Source organism: Haemaphysalis longicornis, unplaced genomic scaffold (genome assembly GCF_048455015.1).
Source record: "Haemaphysalis longicornis isolate Haplotype H1 unplaced genomic scaffold, Haemaphysalis longicornis Haplotype H1 scaffold_8, whole genome shotgun sequence".
Classification (NCBI taxonomy): Eukaryota; Metazoa; Arthropoda; class Arachnida; order Ixodida; family Ixodidae; genus Haemaphysalis; species Haemaphysalis longicornis.
The window spans coordinates 119,121,046-119,138,117 of record NW_027526445.1 but is presented as its reverse complement, the minus strand read 5'-3'; the positions used below and the strand labels follow the sequence as shown (position 1 = coordinate 119,138,117).

At 46.1% G+C, this 17,072-nt stretch overlaps 1 protein-coding gene across 2 annotated transcripts in view; it reads left to right on the top strand.

Moving 5' to 3' along the window:
- Nucleotides 1-17,072, top strand: part of Khc-73 (Kinesin heavy chain 73) — a 137,194-nt gene that overhangs the window by 83,273 nt on the left and 36,849 nt on the right. For both annotated transcript variants that reach the window (XM_077681745.1, XM_077681746.1), the window contains exons 23-29: nucleotides 4,730-5,006; nucleotides 10,336-10,435; nucleotides 10,661-10,787; nucleotides 11,703-11,758; nucleotides 12,487-12,617; nucleotides 13,596-13,811; nucleotides 14,206-14,259. In XM_077681745.1, coding sequence (XP_077537871.1) covers nucleotides 4,730-5,006; nucleotides 10,336-10,435; nucleotides 10,661-10,787; nucleotides 11,703-11,758; nucleotides 12,487-12,617; nucleotides 13,596-13,811; nucleotides 14,206-14,259 — 961 coding nt within the window. The remainder of the gene's footprint in view (nucleotides 1-4,729; nucleotides 5,007-10,335; nucleotides 10,436-10,660; nucleotides 10,788-11,702; nucleotides 11,759-12,486; nucleotides 12,618-13,595; nucleotides 13,812-14,205; nucleotides 14,260-17,072) is intronic.

Below are 17,072 nucleotides of genomic sequence, written 5' to 3'. Positions count from 1 at the left end.
CTGGAAGAGCTGTGAGCAACGGTAGCTAAGCTATAGTTGAGTTCACTTATTAAAATACCATTTTAACAATATAGATGGTATTCACTGAAAAGTTTAGCGGCCAATTTCTTCGCTTGGCAACACTGGAAACGGCCACAGACATGGCCGAAGTGCCACGAACATGGCGTGGCTGTGCTACTGTGCCCGTACGCAGTGCGTCATCTGCTCCGTTTCAATCCGCTTCTCAACGGTGTTCTCAACAGACCGGTTATTAATTGCACTCACATTGGAGTTGAGGCATTACTTTGCGTTCGGTGGGTGAGAGTTCGGAACGTCCAACACACATCATGTGCTTAGCACGGTACCCGCCATCCCGCGGAGCCCGACGTAACTATTGACTGCACACTCACATGGTTGCCTGCATGCATGTCTCGCCAGTGAGTACAACCTATATCGAATATAACTATGAACAATTATGGCATCATCCATTTTTTATGCGTTCTATGGTTAAATAAACCGCTTATTACAATGCTCCGGTGCTGCAGCATCTGATACAGTCGAGTCCACTTATAACGATACCGTTTATAACAATATATCGGATATAACTTTGAACAGCTATGGCACCGGCAACTTTTGTATTCTTTCTATGGTAAAATAAACCGCTTATTACAATGCTCCAGTGCAACGATATCGGATATAACGATTGAATACGGTTATATTGTGCACCAAAAGTGCCACAGTGATGACTCTAATGACGCGGTTGCGCAGCCTACTCAGGTAGTGTCTTCTTAGGAGGCCCAGTGCGTGACACAGTCCCTCAGGGACTTAGTTTCCGCCAAGGACATTTACCTCAACTAGGTGAAGCACCAATAGGTGTTCTTGGAATGGAAAAGATTTGCGCTAGCTTCACATGCGGCAATCAAAGGTGACCGACTGTGGCTTCTTTTCCGCAAATTAGTAGTAGTACGACCGTGCTGGCATTCGAATAAAATGTTTTGAGCTCTGTTCCGTCTTTTTGTTTCGCAACCCGCTTATAACAATTATCGGTTATAACGATGGGATTTCCTTGGCATTTGGATATTGTTATAAGTGGACTAGACTGTATAATGATTGAATTCGGTTACAGCGTGCACTGAAAATGTGAGCTGCTGCTGGTTCTCCGTGCCGACCGTGCCGGCGGCATGCGCTGCGATGCGCCTCGCATCTCATCCAGCCCTCAGAAAACGAGTCGACCGTGCCGCTTATCAGGAATTGAAGGGTGGAGGGGAGCAGTTTTCTTTCCGAACCCCCATGTTGGCACCGCAGCTTTGGCCTCATACGTGCGCCCGCTCGCTCGCTCGCTCGCGCGTTCACAGGTTGTGTCACGTGCACGTCGCTTTGAATTGTAATTTCGAATTTGAACTGCCTCCGTTTTCCAAAGAAGGGATGTCAGGGCTGATGTTCTGGATCGTTGCATGGATACGCGCTGGGGACAGCGGTGACAGTGACGACTCCGATGACGCAGTTGCGCAGCCTACGCAGGTAGCGTCTTTGCAGGCGGCCCAACGCATGACACAATCCCTCACCGTCTTTGTTTCCGCTAAGGACTCTTTGCTCAGAGGTGAAGCACTTATAGATGCTCTTAAAAAGATGTGTGCCTGCTTCGCGTGCTGCAAACAAAGCTGACCGATTATGGCTTTTCTGCAAATACAGTCGAACCCCGCTACAACGAACACCGCTTCAACGAAATTTCCGCTTCAACGAAATATTTCCAATTCCCCGTCAGCCAGCCATAGAAGTCCATGCAACAAAGTCCTCGCCACAACGAACCATTTGTCAGGCTTGCTTTCGCTTCAACGAAATTTTCGATGATTTGGGCTGGGTTTGAACAATTATTTTACAATAAAATTAGCATAGCGCCAGCTATCTGTAACTTTTTATACATTCAGGACGCTTAGTTTCACCGAAAACATGCGCGGTGCGGCCACACCGCCACAAAAAAACTCGTAGGCGGACGCCATTGTTTGATGGCGATAACGATGTGGCTGGCCGTCTTCACATGAGGCGCAGGCCCGGTTCGCCAAGCCGGAGCTACAGCCAATCCGTATCCAGTTGAATCCGTATCCAATCCGTATCCAGTTGACGGCGCCGCTGCTGGCGCGGCGCCGTCATGTATGCGTTGTGAGCAGCTGTCCTTGCCGTTTTCCTTCTACCATTGTTCATAGCCAAGAGCAAAAATCATGTTTGCGTGTTTGGTCTTGAAGCCAAGTCATCCTATCTTAGTCATGAGCGCGCAGTTGTGTTAAAGGAGCCATGAAGAGAAAACACAAGTTTGGTTCATTCAAAAGATTGTCTCGTTAGAATCATACTGACACCACTTTTAACGTAAACTTCGCTCAAATAAGCTACATAATTAGGAAAAACGGGAATGGTCATGCGACCCACCAGCTCATTTCCCGCAACAAAACCTGTGATGTCACATGGGCTAAGCTCTGCGATTGGCGGAGGCTGGCAGAAGCAGACGCAAATTAGGTAGAGCTTACAAACTAGACGAACGAGCGATTTGCGCTTAAATTTAGGGCACATTCTTTACAAAGCAATAGGAATGATGGGACAAACAGTGGAAGTTACGAAAGCACATGTAAACATAGAAGTACTGATGCGTTCTGCTGTTCGTACTGCGCACAGCATGCTTTGGTTTAGCTGCACAGCACTATGGGGCTTGGGGTTGTCTCAGAATCTCTATGGTCTCAGACTCCATGGTCTCAGACGACACTGGCCGATTGACGCAAGCAAAGGTGTCTTACGTGACCCCATTTGTCGAGCGAGCACTGTTTCAGGGAACGAATATTTTCTCCCAGAACAAAAACAAGCCAGGTTTAAATGCGGGCAAAAACAAACCAAACACTTGCCACGGTATGGTGGCGCCATCTAGGTTACGGAACGTAAAGAAACGCGGGAACAAACCATAGAGTTAATACTACTGAACAAACCAACACCGCTACAGGGTGGAGACAACCTTTGAACGGTCCCGTGCCGCCGCAATTGGGCCAACGGGCTCAACGCGTTATTCTTTTCGTTTCCCACGAGACCTAGCAACGCGAAACAGACAATATGATACAAACTTCTTCAGTAAACCGCGTTGCGGCGATAATTTTAGCGCGGTTTTGACACAATGACTTGCTTCGGCGGCGAGCGAGCAACCGAACATGGCGGCGCCAGCGTTACGTGTCTCTACCCTGTACGGCGGATGCGTGAATGAAGGTACTCTAGGCTGCAGAGCGGTCGGTTCCCGTGATGTCACTTGGGACCACGAAAACGCACGATTGAGCGGGAAAATCAAAATTTTAACCTAAATTGTTTAATTTCTCAGTGAATAAAGCACCGTTTGTATCCGAACAAGCGCTGGGGGCACTATAAAACACGAAATCTTTCGAATAAAACCAAATTGCAGTTTCTCTTCATGGCTCCTTTAAATGCAAGCGCGCGCGTCTAACCTGCCAAGGTCAGTAGCTGCCGCGCCGCGTCAGTAGCTGCCACGTCAGATGATAAGATAACGGCACTGCTCCTGCTACAAGTGAGAGGGGGGCTTCCGACGGCCTAGCAGCTATCTGCAAGTAATCAGCTCGGTGGACACGCCTTCTTGTACAGCAATACGTTTTGCGCCTGCATTTCTTCACCCCACTCCGCAACGCGTTCTTCGCGTGCAGTGAAAGAACAGATAACCATTGGTACGTTTGTTATCCGAATAAACATGACGTTATTGCGCGTCACTCCTTTTTCTAAACATTGTATTATGCTGCCAATGATGCGGAAGCATACGGGGCTTTTTTTCTGGCCTTTCCGTGGTGTGTTGCGGCAGATTTCGCCTCAACGAATTTTCGCTTCAACGAAATTTTTCGCACGTCCCGTCAATTTCGTTGTAGCGGGATTCGACTGTAAGTAGCAATGCGACCTTGCTTTCATGCGAATAAAACGCTTTGAGCTCTGTGCCGCCTTTTTATTTTGCAACCCGCTTATAACAGTTATCGGCTGTAACGATGTGATTTCCTTGGCACTTGGATATTGTTATAAATGGACGAGACAGTATATTGTACATTCTAAAGCAGATTTAGAGCTACATTACTTAGAAGGATCGCTTAAAGATTTCTCTGAGCGGATTAGTCAGGCGGTACTAAATATGGCGTACCGCAGAGATGTAACATTGCCTCTGTTGTTTTCAAAGCCTCTTTTCAGCATCAGGGGGGAAGTTGGGAAGCTCCACTTGCAACGTATGGTGCTCACATCAAGTTGATGCATCACCCGTTTGAGCATGCCTTCATGAGCATACATACAGGGTGTCTGAACTGAATACATTAGGCTCTTCAATACTATTATTTTAGTGACGTGTTCCTTTGTTTGCACTCTCCCAACAGCAAGCCCTCCTAAAATACTTCTCCAGTGCAAGGTTAAAATAATCAGTCCGGGTCACAGTCATGCACTCATCCTACGTCAGGTCCTTCAGTCCGGGTCACAGTCATGCACTCGTCCGTCAGGTCCTTCTGAAATTATCAGTCTTGGTCACAGTCACACATTCATCCAATTTCGGTTCTTCAGTCAATCTGTGTTGCAGTCATGCACTGGCCCAGCATAAAGTCTTTCTAAAATAATCAATCCGGATCGAAGTCATGCACTCGTGCAACGTCAACTCCCTTTGTGACGCAGTCAGCCGTGTTGCAGTAATGTTCAGAAGCCGTCTCCCCCTCTCTCCCACACCAATGCTGGCACGCAGGTGGTCGGAGCTGAAGCGCAAGCTGGAGCTGTGGCTGGAGATACACGAGCTCACGGAGCAGGGGGAGTACGCCCCCGTGGAGGTGGTTCCCCGGGGGGACGTGGGCACGGGCGGCGTCTTCCAGCTGCGCCAGGGGCAGCAGCGGCGCCTGGTGGTCCGGGTGGCCCCCGTGGCCCGCTCGGGCACCCTGCCCCTCATCTGCCAGCATGTGGGCTCCGTGGCCGTCGGCGCCGTCTGCATCCGCTCGCGCCTCCAGCGACCCCTGGACTCTTACCAGGTCTCTCATGCTTCTGCTTCTAAGTGTTTGTCTTCTTGTTAGCCTTTGCCTCAAAACATCCGATGTGGATTTCGCTTTTCGTTGGGCTCCCGACTTATGGACCGAGGAAGCATGCCCCGGTCTGTCACGAGGGATAGCGATTGTGCTCCCTTTTTTTGCGCCGCTTGTTGTCGCATTAGTGGGCAGCGAGATGAAACTACGCAAACCCTCGTAGGGATTGTGATTGCTCTACCTTATCTGCCTTCATCCGTAAGTGAGTCTGTAAGTCAGCTGTTGTATGAGACGCGCCAACCAAAGTTTAAGGGGGGAGATGTGGCTTACACACGCAGGAAAATACATTGGTACCTGTTTGTTTAGAAGTCTTAGTGGAAGCGAGTAGAGTTGAACCAAATGCTCGCGAGCTGCAAGCTTTTGAGAGTCGTAACCCTGCGTGAGAATGGCAACTCGATGCTCGATACCCCTCATGTACAGTTGAACCCCGCAGTAACAAATTCGCCGGGGAAAGCCAAAAAATTTGCTTTTGCGGGAATTTCGTTGCCGCGAGACTGAAACACAAACAACAGGAAAATTGCCCACAAAACCGAAAGCTTATTTCTGAAAGTCGGTTGTATTACTTTGCAAGCCTTGCCTTGCAATAACTTCACAGCTCAGCGGTCACACTACAAGAACTGCTTTATTGCTAGTCATGCACGCCCAAGGACGACCGAATTGTGTCAAACACATCCAAAACATCCTGTGGGTCCGCCTTTTCTGCACATTTTTCTCCCTGGTCTTCGGCACCGAGCATGTCCGAGCATGCAAGCAAAGTCCATCATCTTCTGTTGACGAACTTTGCCAGATAGTGGCACCTCGCTGTTCCAATGCTGTCTGCAAAACTAAGTGAGCACAGCTTTGTTGATTGACATCCAGAAAGGCCACAGCTGTCACTGTTTTGTTTCGCGCATGTGCACTATTAAAGAGTGGTCTCCCTGCTTGTCAAAATTAAAGATCGAGCTCCAGCCTGTTCCAAACTCATCGGCGCTATCCTCCTTTCTTTCACTTGGGCCACTGACTTAAGCAATGATGGCTGCCTGACCTTGTTGCGATAACAGCTTCCACTTTTGATTCAGAGCAAACAAGCCGATTGCTGCATATGCAATGAATGCGCATGCGGTGTTCAACAGTAGCCGGCTAGCTTAGGCCAAGCCAAAGACGTGCCGTGGGTCACCATGTGTCGCCCCCTGGTGGTGTTGCAGAGGGGCTGCCTCCACGACCCCCTGTGCGCGGTCTTTTATGCTAACAAATATGGTGGCAGCCATGCAAGCATACCTCGGCAAAGTTGGCGCGGCTCACTCAAACTCACTCACAATTTTTTTTTTCGAATCACCACTCACTCAAACTCAGACTCAATGCTGAGCAGCACATCTGCGCTCACTCAAACTCAAACTCACATTGAGCTCAAAACTCCGAACTCACTCGGACTCAAAACTCAAAATGTACTCAGAACTCAAAATGTACTCAAACTCAAAATGTAATCAAAACTCAAAATGTACTCAAACTCAAAATGTACTCAAACTCAATTTGGACTCAAAACTCAAAATGTACTCAAAACTCAAAATGTACTCAAACTCAAAGTGTACTCAAACTCAAAATGGACTCAAAACTCAAAATGAACTCAAAACTCAAAATGGACTCAAAACTCAAAATGTACTCAAACTCAAAGTGAACTCAAACTCACAATGGACTCAAAACTCAAAATGTACTCAAACTCAAAATGAACTCAAAACTCAAAATGGACTCAAAACTCAAAATGTACTCAAACTCAAAGTGAACTCAATACTCAAAATGTACTCAAACCTCAAAATGTACTCAAACTCAAAATGTGCTCAAAACTCAAAATGTACTCAAAACTCAAAATGTACTCAAACTCAAAATGGACTCAAAACTCAAAATGTACTCAAAACTTAAAATGAACTCAGAACTCAAAATGGGCTGAGAACTCAAAATGAATTCAGAACTCACATGGCCTCACAGAGATTGAGACAGTCAGAGAGTGAGAATGAGAGTTTGAGAGTGTGAGATTGAGAGTGTGAGAGTGAGAGTGTGAGTGTGAGTGAGAGTGTGAGTGAGAGTGAGAGTGTGAGTGTGACTGAGTGAGAGTGAGAGTGTGAGTGAGAGTGAGAGTGGGAGTGTGAGTGAGAGTGTGAGTGGGAGTGAGAGTGAGAATGAGAGTGCGAGTGAGTGAGAGTGAGATTGTGATTGTGAGTGAGAGTGAGAGTGTGAGTGAGAGTGTGAGTGGGAGTGAGAGTGAGAGTGAGAGTGTGAGTGAGAGTGAGAGTGACAGTGTGAGAGTGAGAGTGAGAGTGTGAGTGTGCGAGTGAGAGTGAGAGTGAGAGTGCGAGTGAGAATGCGAATGCGAGTGCGAGTGCGAGTGTGAGTGTGAGTGTGAGTGAGAGTGTGTACCTTTTGCTGTATACCTTTTGCGATATCCTCATAATTATAACCAGAAAGCATTTTCATATTTGTCCCACGTGACCCCCTCGACGAGACCTTTAATTTGATACCCCACACACCCTAGCAGGGTCATATGGAATTCATACCAGTCAAACTAACCATGACTCATGACTGTAACCAGGACGCATTATTTAGGTGTCCGACATGATTCCCCTAACTGGAACCTTCAATTTGACGCCCCACATGCTTCAGCGGCCTCACCTTGAATTTAACCCCATCTATGACTCATAATGACCATCTCATGATTCGAACTACGAAGCCTTTTTTTTATTTGTACCACGTGATTCCCCTCTTCAAGACCGTAAATTTGATACCCTACACTCCCTAGCGGGGTCACTTCGAATTTTACCCCAATATAAGACTCGCTATGACAATCTAATGGTTATAACCAGGAAGCATTTTTGTATTTCTCCCACGTGATTCGGCTCATCAAGACCATTGATTTGATACCCATCACATCCTAGCGGAATCAATTTGAACGTTAAACCAATCAATGACTAACCATGACTATCTCATGATATAGCCCTACCACATTTTTGTCCCACGTGATTTTCCTTATCGGAACCTTCAATTTGATACCCCGGACACCCAGTGGCATCATTGTGAATTTTAACCTAATTTATGACCCATTTTGACTATGTCATGATAATAATCGGGAAGCACGTGATTACCCTCATCGAGACCTTTAATTTGATACGCCCTAGCGTCATGAACCTGAATTTTAACCGAATCTTTGATTTATCATGACTGACTACGTCATGATATATCCATATCTCATGTTCGTCCCGAATGATTCCCCACATCGAGACCTTGAATTTGATTCCTCACATGCCCTCGCAGCGTCATTTTGAATTTTAACCCAATCTATGACTCCTTATGACTGCCTGATGACTACAATCAGGAAGCATTTTTTTTATTTACCACGCGTGACTCCGTTAATCCAGACCTTTCATTTGATACCTTACACGCCTTAGCCTCATCAGTTTCACTTTTCACCCAATCTAATGTGGTCATTATTCTGTCTTAAGGGGCGCTGCCCAGTCAATTCAGCTAATTCATTTGAAACAGTAGAAAGGACAGCGCCCGCCCCCATTTCCCCCCGGCTCTCACCTCTTCCTTTGTGACCCCTAGTATATCAAGCCGTTAACAGTAGCAGGCGAACAACCAGCACGCCAGCGCCGCCGTGTGCTTTCCACCACCCTTTCCCACGCTCTTAGTGGATCCGTCAGGAGGACAAGTTAAGACAACCCTTTTTTATGACCTCACCAGTCAATTATCACTCACGCGCCCAGCCGCGAAAATTAGGTATACAGCAAGTGCTTATGGCCATAAAAATTCAACAAGAAACTAAAAAAAATCAGGCACCACCTCCCTCCCAACCGATCATGCAGATCGCGATTGGCGCCATACCCGGAGGTAACTTGAATTCCGAGCCCGCAGTGACGCATGAAACTTAACAGCCAACCATAGCTGCCTGCTAGGCTACTCATATGTACTCAAACTCCAAATGGACTTAAAACTCCTATTTACTCAGAACTCAAAATGTACTCAAAACTCAATATGTAATCAAACTCAAAATGTGCTCAAACTCAAAATGTACTCAGAACTCAAAATGGACTCAAACTCAAAATGTACTCAGAACTCCAAATGGACTCAAACTCAAAATGGACTCAAACTCAAAATGTACTCAGAACTCAAAATGAGCTCAAACTCAAATTGTACTCAGAACTCAAAATGAACTCAAACTCAAAATGGACTCAAACTCAAAATGTACTCAGAACTCAAAATGGACTCAAACTCAAAGTGTACTCAGAACTCAAAATGGACTCAAACTCAAAATGTACTCAGAACTCAAAATGGACTCAAACTCAAATTGTACTCAGAACTCAAAATGGACTCAAACTCAAAATGTACTCAGAACTCAAAATGGACTCAAACTCAAAATGTACTCAGAACTCAAAATGGACTCAAACTCAAAATGTACTCAGAACTCAAAATGGACTCAAACTCAAAATGTACTCAGAACTCAAAATGGACTCAAACTCAATCGGACTCAAACTCAGTCGTGATCACTCGGCTCAAACTCACTCAAGCTCAAACTCACCATGCCACACTAGCCTCGCGCTCACTCAAACTCAAACTCACGCGTGAGTTTGAGTCCAAATGAGTCTGAGTGAGTGGACTCATGAGTGAGTTTGCCGACCTCTGCATGCAAGTGCCCTGTGACAGAAGTTTACGCAATTTGAGTCCGAAAAAATTGCATTTGAGCCTTTTTTGTATACTGTTAGCCTGAAATGGGTAGATGAAATGTCTGCCAGACTTGCAGAGAATTTTGTTAACGTGGGATTGCTTTCCAAAAACATGTTGTTGCTGCAAGATATAAAATACGTGGGCTTCTGTGGACGTTTGCCGGGGATCTGAAAATATTTCGTTGGTGCGGGAATTTCGTACTCGCGGGATTTCGTTATCACGGGGTTTGACTGTACTCTTTTCAGCTGCAATGTCGGACTTGGTTGGCAAAACCTTTAGGTTGAACTCATTGGGCTAGGCTGCTGTCAACTTTTTTGTTTCCAACATTTTTGTGACCATGGCCCCCATGGGGAAAAGGAACATTAACTTTTTACTTATTGACTTTGTGGTCGACATTCTGGCCTTTTATTCTCTACTTTTTTATTTTGCATCGCACTTCTCTTTGCCGTGTAATAAGTAGGGCCTCGTAAATAGATGGGCAGGTTCTTTTTGGAAAATAAAAACGCAGTAGTGTTTCTGCCTAAAAATTGCACATTTCCCCTTGGAAAGAGTGGGTGAACGTTAAATTCCTCTGCTTTGGTGACAGGACGATGATTTGGGAGTTCTGCGAGAGCGGTGGTGCGACGCCTTGAGTCGGCGTTCCGAATACCTGGCGGAACATCTGCAGAAGATCACCGATAAGACAGGTGGGTGGTCAGTAGGAAGGATGTTCCTCTCACTCAAATTGACAAGATGTGAAGCATCTGTGCAGAGCAGCCTGACAGGAGCTGTACGCGAGAGCTTGTTCATTTTCATCACCACCACCACTACCGTCGTCATTATCGTCATCGGCATCATAATCATCATCACCACCACCACCACCACTATCATCGGTCTATATAAAAGTCCACTTTTTTTGCCCTTGCCCGCAGTGAAATCGGACGAGGATGCCGAACGGGAGAAGAGCCTCATCAACCAGTGGCTCCTCTTGACGGAGGAGAAGAACGCAGTCCTGGCACCACAGCCAGGGTCAGACATTCCTGGCGCTCCTGCAAACTGGTACGCCCAGCTTCTTCCCCTTTTTCTATTCTAGCCAGACTGCTTGCCTGGGAGAAAAAAAGGCTCAGTTCTTTAGCGTGTTTCTTTGTGAAGAAAACCGCTGCGTGGTGAAATGAGTGTAGCCTCAGTTCTGCTTGTGTCCTGGAAGATGCAATGAATTGTGTGTCGGTTGGGCTGTTGTGGAGGTTCGTCAGAGAGTTTAATGTCAAAAGTGAAGGGAGCTGTGCCTACCATTGTGTCTTTCACGGTGGAACGCTTGGGCTGCTGGACGGGGCTGACATTGTCGTGGCCCACATTGCCAATGAAGTTTTACTGATTACGAAAAAAACATACGAGACAATTTGCCTTCATCCTTCACTGGCATTGGCCAAGAAAGCTGAAGCTCAATTCAGCTGTGCTAATGCTGGCAGAAAACTTTAAAACAAATTGACACGTTTTTATTTTTTTGTTTATTTACAACAGCCCTGAGGGCCCGTGCAAGAGAGTGCAGTAAAACCTTATTAGAGGAGGCACTGTTACAAGAGACACTTGGTTATAAGAGACGTTTGAATGAAGGCGGTTTGGTTGGCTTTCCTATGTTCGCCATGTGAGCAACATTGCATACAAGAGACTGTTTACTAGAGACATGTTTCCTGGGTCCTTTGAGTGTCTCTTGTAGCGAGGTTTTACTGTATTACGTAGGGGGCGGCTTAGACATGTAACCAAGATGCATGTACATTCATATGTTCAGGTAGTGGAAACATGCAAAATTGTCCAAAAAAGGCAGAGAGAAGCTGCAGCCAGTTCAGCCGTTTCAGATGGTGTCTTTCAAGTAGAACAGCAGTGCCAACTGTTAGTCAGAGGGTATGTTGATTTGTAGACTTGTCAGTAATCTTTTGTTTCTCTTTTCGTTTTTTCCTTCCGCGTGGCATTTAGGGAACCTCCGGTGGGGATGGAAGATCATGTACCCGTCATCTTTCTGGACCTGAGTGGTGAGCTGCACCTTTTCGCACGTTTTCCCAAATCACGGCACAGGAGATGTGATGGCTCCTCTTTCGATTTCCACATACCGTATTCTCCGGTGTATAAGTCGCAGTTTTTATCTGAAATTTTCGTTGGTGCGTCTCATCTACTGATGCGACTTGTGTATGGAATTAATTTGGTACGTGGCAGCTGCATGTGGTCCGCGCTCGAAAAGGTGCCTGTGCGCTGCGTGATGTCAGCGCACGTTCAGAGACACAGCTCTATGGTCTAAATAAATGAATGAATTATCTGTTAGCAAGTCGGAGGAGGAAGGCTTCCATGGTTTTGCCTAAACGCCGTCTGTAAGTACATGCCATCTGTGTGTAGCGATAAACCATTTTTGAGAAGTTATGTCTAGACTTTGGACGGTATATGCACATGTCTACTAGCACTGCTTACCGGGGGATGTGTTCAGAGGCGGCGGCCGCCGCAACCATGTACTTTCGCTGAACTTTCTAACGAACTGATCCTTTACGGGTTTACCTGATTAACAAGTGCATTTTGTACACACTTATACACCGGTGTGACTTGTATACGTTTTTTTTTCCCCGGAAAAACTGACGTTTTGAGGGGGGTGCTACTTATACAAAAGTGCAACTTATAGACCGGAAAATACGGTACTTGCCCTCGCAGGCTCGTGAGTGTTTGCGTCGTATAACCGCCTCCCTCTCTGTCTTTCGTCGGTGTACCTGTGCAGATGACATGAGCGTGCCTAACTCGGGCGAGAATGGGCTTCAGGTGGCCGGCGCCAACTCCATCCTCCCCAAGGAGCAGAACAACACGTCTCCCTTGTTCCAGCTGCCCATCGTCAAGCACTTCGACAAGGAGGTACGCACTTCGGCCACTGCTAAACGTATTTTCGACAAGGCTGCCTCATGTACTGCCAGATGTCTGCAGTATGTCATCATGAGGGAATGCTGTTGGGCTGAAATCCAGACAAGTTGAGCAGATTTTCACCATGCCTTTGCACTCAAAATGACAAGATAATGAAATACTGAAAGTACATGGATCACGTATATTGGGGACAGATAGTCGGCAAAGGCGCAAGACATGAGAAGGCATTTGTTTGTACAGGTGACTAATTTTTGGTGGAGTTCGCTTGGCAAGCACCACCGTAGAAGATTTATTAGCTTTAACTGCTTGCTAAGAGGGAAAGTATGCATAGACTTTCTTTTTTGTGTTCATTTACGGAGTGGAAAAGGTAATAGGATGCCCTAGACCGAAGGAGGGATGGAGAATTTGGGGCTACGAGAGAAGCAGGTGGGTGAGATACACCTGAAAATGATGGTGGCAGTTAGTGTCAATAGATAAGGTTTCAGAGCATCGGCACTCTTTTCCCCTATCGTTTTGTACCACCACCATGATCATTGGTCGGTTCGCATCACATGACATTTGTCTACACGGCACTGGTTCATGGGCGCCGCCATTTTGTTGTTTGCGCATTTTCGTCCATCAACTGTGGTAATCTTAGCTTGTCCTGTCTGCTCGGCGGTTGCGCGTAACTGGCGTCGTTCTGAATGTGAATCAAAGATACCGCACTTCGCAGCAGTTCAGCTGCAGAAGTGTGTCCGAAGATGCCGCTTTGCTGCATCTTCGGCAGTGTTGTTGACAAATGACCTGGCCAAAGTCAGCGGTTAGGCCACAGAAGCGGCAGTCTGGCAACACTGATAACCACCAAAATGGCTGCCGTTGCTTACTTGCGGGCCTCAGTGACGATGCTCTGTATCTTATCAAGTGACACTAGAGGCAATGACTCGTGTCGTCTTAAGGCCCGTGCCCTGTCGCGACTGCACGTGCCGTGTGCAGGTGTGCGCGGTGGCGGCGTGGGACTCGTCGATCCACGACTCCATGCACCTGAACGCGCTGACGTCGCCCAACGACCGCATCTACCTCATCCTCAAGGTGTCCGTGAGGCTGAGCCACCCCGCCGTGATGGACCTCATTCTGCGGAAGCGCTTCGCCATCAACGTCTACAAGAAGCAGTCCCTCACGGACAAGATCCGCAAAAGGATCAGCCGCCAGGTACGGAAGGTGGTGGAGCAGGGGTATATGTATGGAGTGAACGGAGTAAATAGAACAAACATAATGTATGGGATAAATCTGCTAGTGAAACACATTCTTAGAATAAGTGTATTATATGAAATAAAAGTGTTCTATAAAATAAACTTATGTGGGATAGACATTTAATGAAATAGAGGTATCACATAGAATAAACCTATATATATTACAGGCTTCGATGAACATATATTGAATGAACGTATTTTATGAAATGAATGTATATTTGCAATAAATGTATGGTATTTATTATACTTACTTCGGTCAAGATTTTTGTTGCAGTTAGTGACGTGTGCATTTGGGGTTGTGTGCAAAAGGTTGCGGGTGATCTCAAAGGTTTTTTTTGTATGGGCTCTTTCAGGACGTCTACTTTGCATCTGGTGTGACGTACGAGATTGTTGCCAGCATACCAAAGGTAAGTTTAGACATTTACAAATTACCCTTTTTTTTTTCTTTTTGGCCTCTTCGAGTACTGCGTCAGTTGTTGCCAACTATTTTCTTAGTCCTGGGCAGTTTTGCATGGAATAGCTGTAGTACTTGACTATGATGGCCCGCCTAAGAACACGACAAAAAGAAACAAAAAATGGCTGATGATTACTTTACTCCCTAATGCGAAATGTGTGCGTAGCGCGAACTACAGTCTCCTCAGTCATAGTGCATATCTGCCGCATCTCGGGAAGCGATCGCGTGATCAGTGAATGTAGGGTGGTGTGCACTACTCTGTCATTATCCCGCAGTGTCGCCGCTGCCGAGCATGCTGTAAATCCTGTTTGAACTTCATGCGCAAATGTCACGTGGTTTGAATGAGCCACGCAACGAGGATGACGCGAAGCACATCTACCGGTTGCCACACTCGTTCAGCACTCACTCCCGAGTGCTGCTGTGCGCTGAGGCAGCACTCACGTGTTCGCTCGATGGCAGCAATGGTAAGCCTCTGCATAGTGCGAACTGCGTCTCAAGAAGGGATTGCGAACTGCATCTCAGGAAGTGAACGCACACCATCGTTGAGCACATGGTGGCACACGCTGGTATGGCGTCATCTCACAGCGAGTTGCCACCTCCTGGCATGTCTCACGGCCTCCCCCTCACACTTTTGCCATGCGTCACCGCAGAGGAGCGTCTCGTGCAGCTCGGCATACTGCCCTGTCCTCACACTTTTGCCACACTTTCCTCCACAGTTTTCTTTCTGGCTTCGTTGCTTGGTTACGATGCCGATGCCGATGTGAAACCATTGTAGCAGTTGTCAAAGTTCTGTGCACTAAAATGCACGCTTGTGTTGGAGGAATCTGAAAGGCATAACTTAGCATTCAAGACTTGGCCTCTTAAATAGACTAAGGACGATACTCCCACACTCTGGTGGTGTTCAATTGCCAAAGTGTGCAGACTACACAAACCTAGAAGCTGCGGTAACAGTTATAGTTCACAAAAAGCCACAATACTTTGAATGCGGCAGATTTTTAACCTCGGAGAGTGACTGCATGGAACTACAGTGCACCACACTGTATAATTTTTTTTTTCAATGAGCCTCCAATAGCTCGCAGTCAGAGCCTATGACATGAGTCTTGGTAATGCTTCGAAAGATGGGGAAAGTTTCCGTCAGCACGTCCGAGTCTGTTTCTGAACTTTTTCTGCAAGCTTCTGTTGATCGACATGTGCAATTTTCGCATCTATTGTCCACTGTGGAAACTTGGCTGTGCACAATCTCTCTCAACTGTCTCCACATGATGGAACTTTTAACCATCATGATCAGAAGTAGTATTATGTGTGCATAAATTGTCAAGGCAACACCAGCATTCTCATCAATGACCACATCTCAAACAATGTGTGGATACTATTGGAAAGAATCTTCTGTATTGTATTTCAGCTATAATGGTTTGAGACAACTTGCCCACATTGTGTGGCCCCGTTGTTTTGAAGTTGTGTCAGTTCTCAAAATAAGTGGTGCCTTTTAAATGCAGAAGCATTTCTATATTGACTCAACCAGAAAACCTATCCTTCTGTACAACACAATGTGTCAAACCTTTGCCGCATGCATAAAAAATGTACTTTTAAAAAGCACTAGGGCTTTTACATTTTCATACGAGACTGCTTCTATGCCCCTGGAAAAATGTCCTCAGCAATAACTTTGTTCAAAGAGGTGAAGCTGACTTGATAATTTTGCATCATACGGATACGTAGATTCTTACGGAGGTACTTCATAAAAGGCTTAGGGCCCTCATACTTTGGTATAAGGTGTGAGTGTTACCCCTTGAAAGATGTCTTCCCAGCAGTGCATTTGTGTAGACAAGTGAAGCCGATTCGCCGATTGTGCTTCATACGGATACGTGGATTCTTACAGAGGCACTTAATGAAAGCCCCCAGGGCCGTCATACTTTGATTAAAGACTGCTAACATTTTCCCGGGAAAAATGTCTTCCCAGCAATGTATTTGTGTATAGAAGTGAAGCCTATTTCCTGATTGTGCTTCATACGGATACATAGATTCTTATGGAAGCGCATAATAAAAGTCCCTAGGGCCATCATACTTTGATTAAATACTTCCAATTTTTCCCCTGGAAAAATGTCGTCCCAGCAATGCATGTGTGTATGGAAGTGAAGCCATTTTTTTTACTGTATAGAAGTGAAGCCGATTTGCCGATTGTACTTCATGCGGATACGTGGATTCTGAAGAGGGCACTATTTAATAAAAGGCTCTAGGACCTTCATACTTTGCTATAACACTGCTAATATTTCCCCTGGGAAAGTGTCCTCCCAGCAATGTAACTGTGTATAGTTCCGAGTTCGAGTTTAAAAAGGCGAGAATGTTTAGTGGAGTTGTATGCTTGCAAATTATCCGACAGTTCCCACAAGGGAGTTTTTCGCAATTTGTCTTTTCTCGTTTTTTTAGCCATGGCTAGTTTTTAAAGTTAGAGCCATGAAGACAAAATTAAAGTTTGGCTCATTATAAAGGACTGCTTTTTCCTAATTAAAATCATGTAAATTTGATCACAAACTTCAGGCAAATAATGGAGGTGTCACGGAAAACTGATGAAACAGTAGAGACATCCCAGGCACTTTTTGGCGATTTCTCTATGACGTCACACAATCTTGCTGGTGCGTTTGGCGGCCACCGCCAAGAAACAGGACTGGTCAATTGTAATGAGACGTCCAGTTTTGTTTCACCGTGCTATCACTTGAATGCTAGCGTGCAGTTGGTACACTGATTACCATGCTTTCAGTGTTGGCCCAT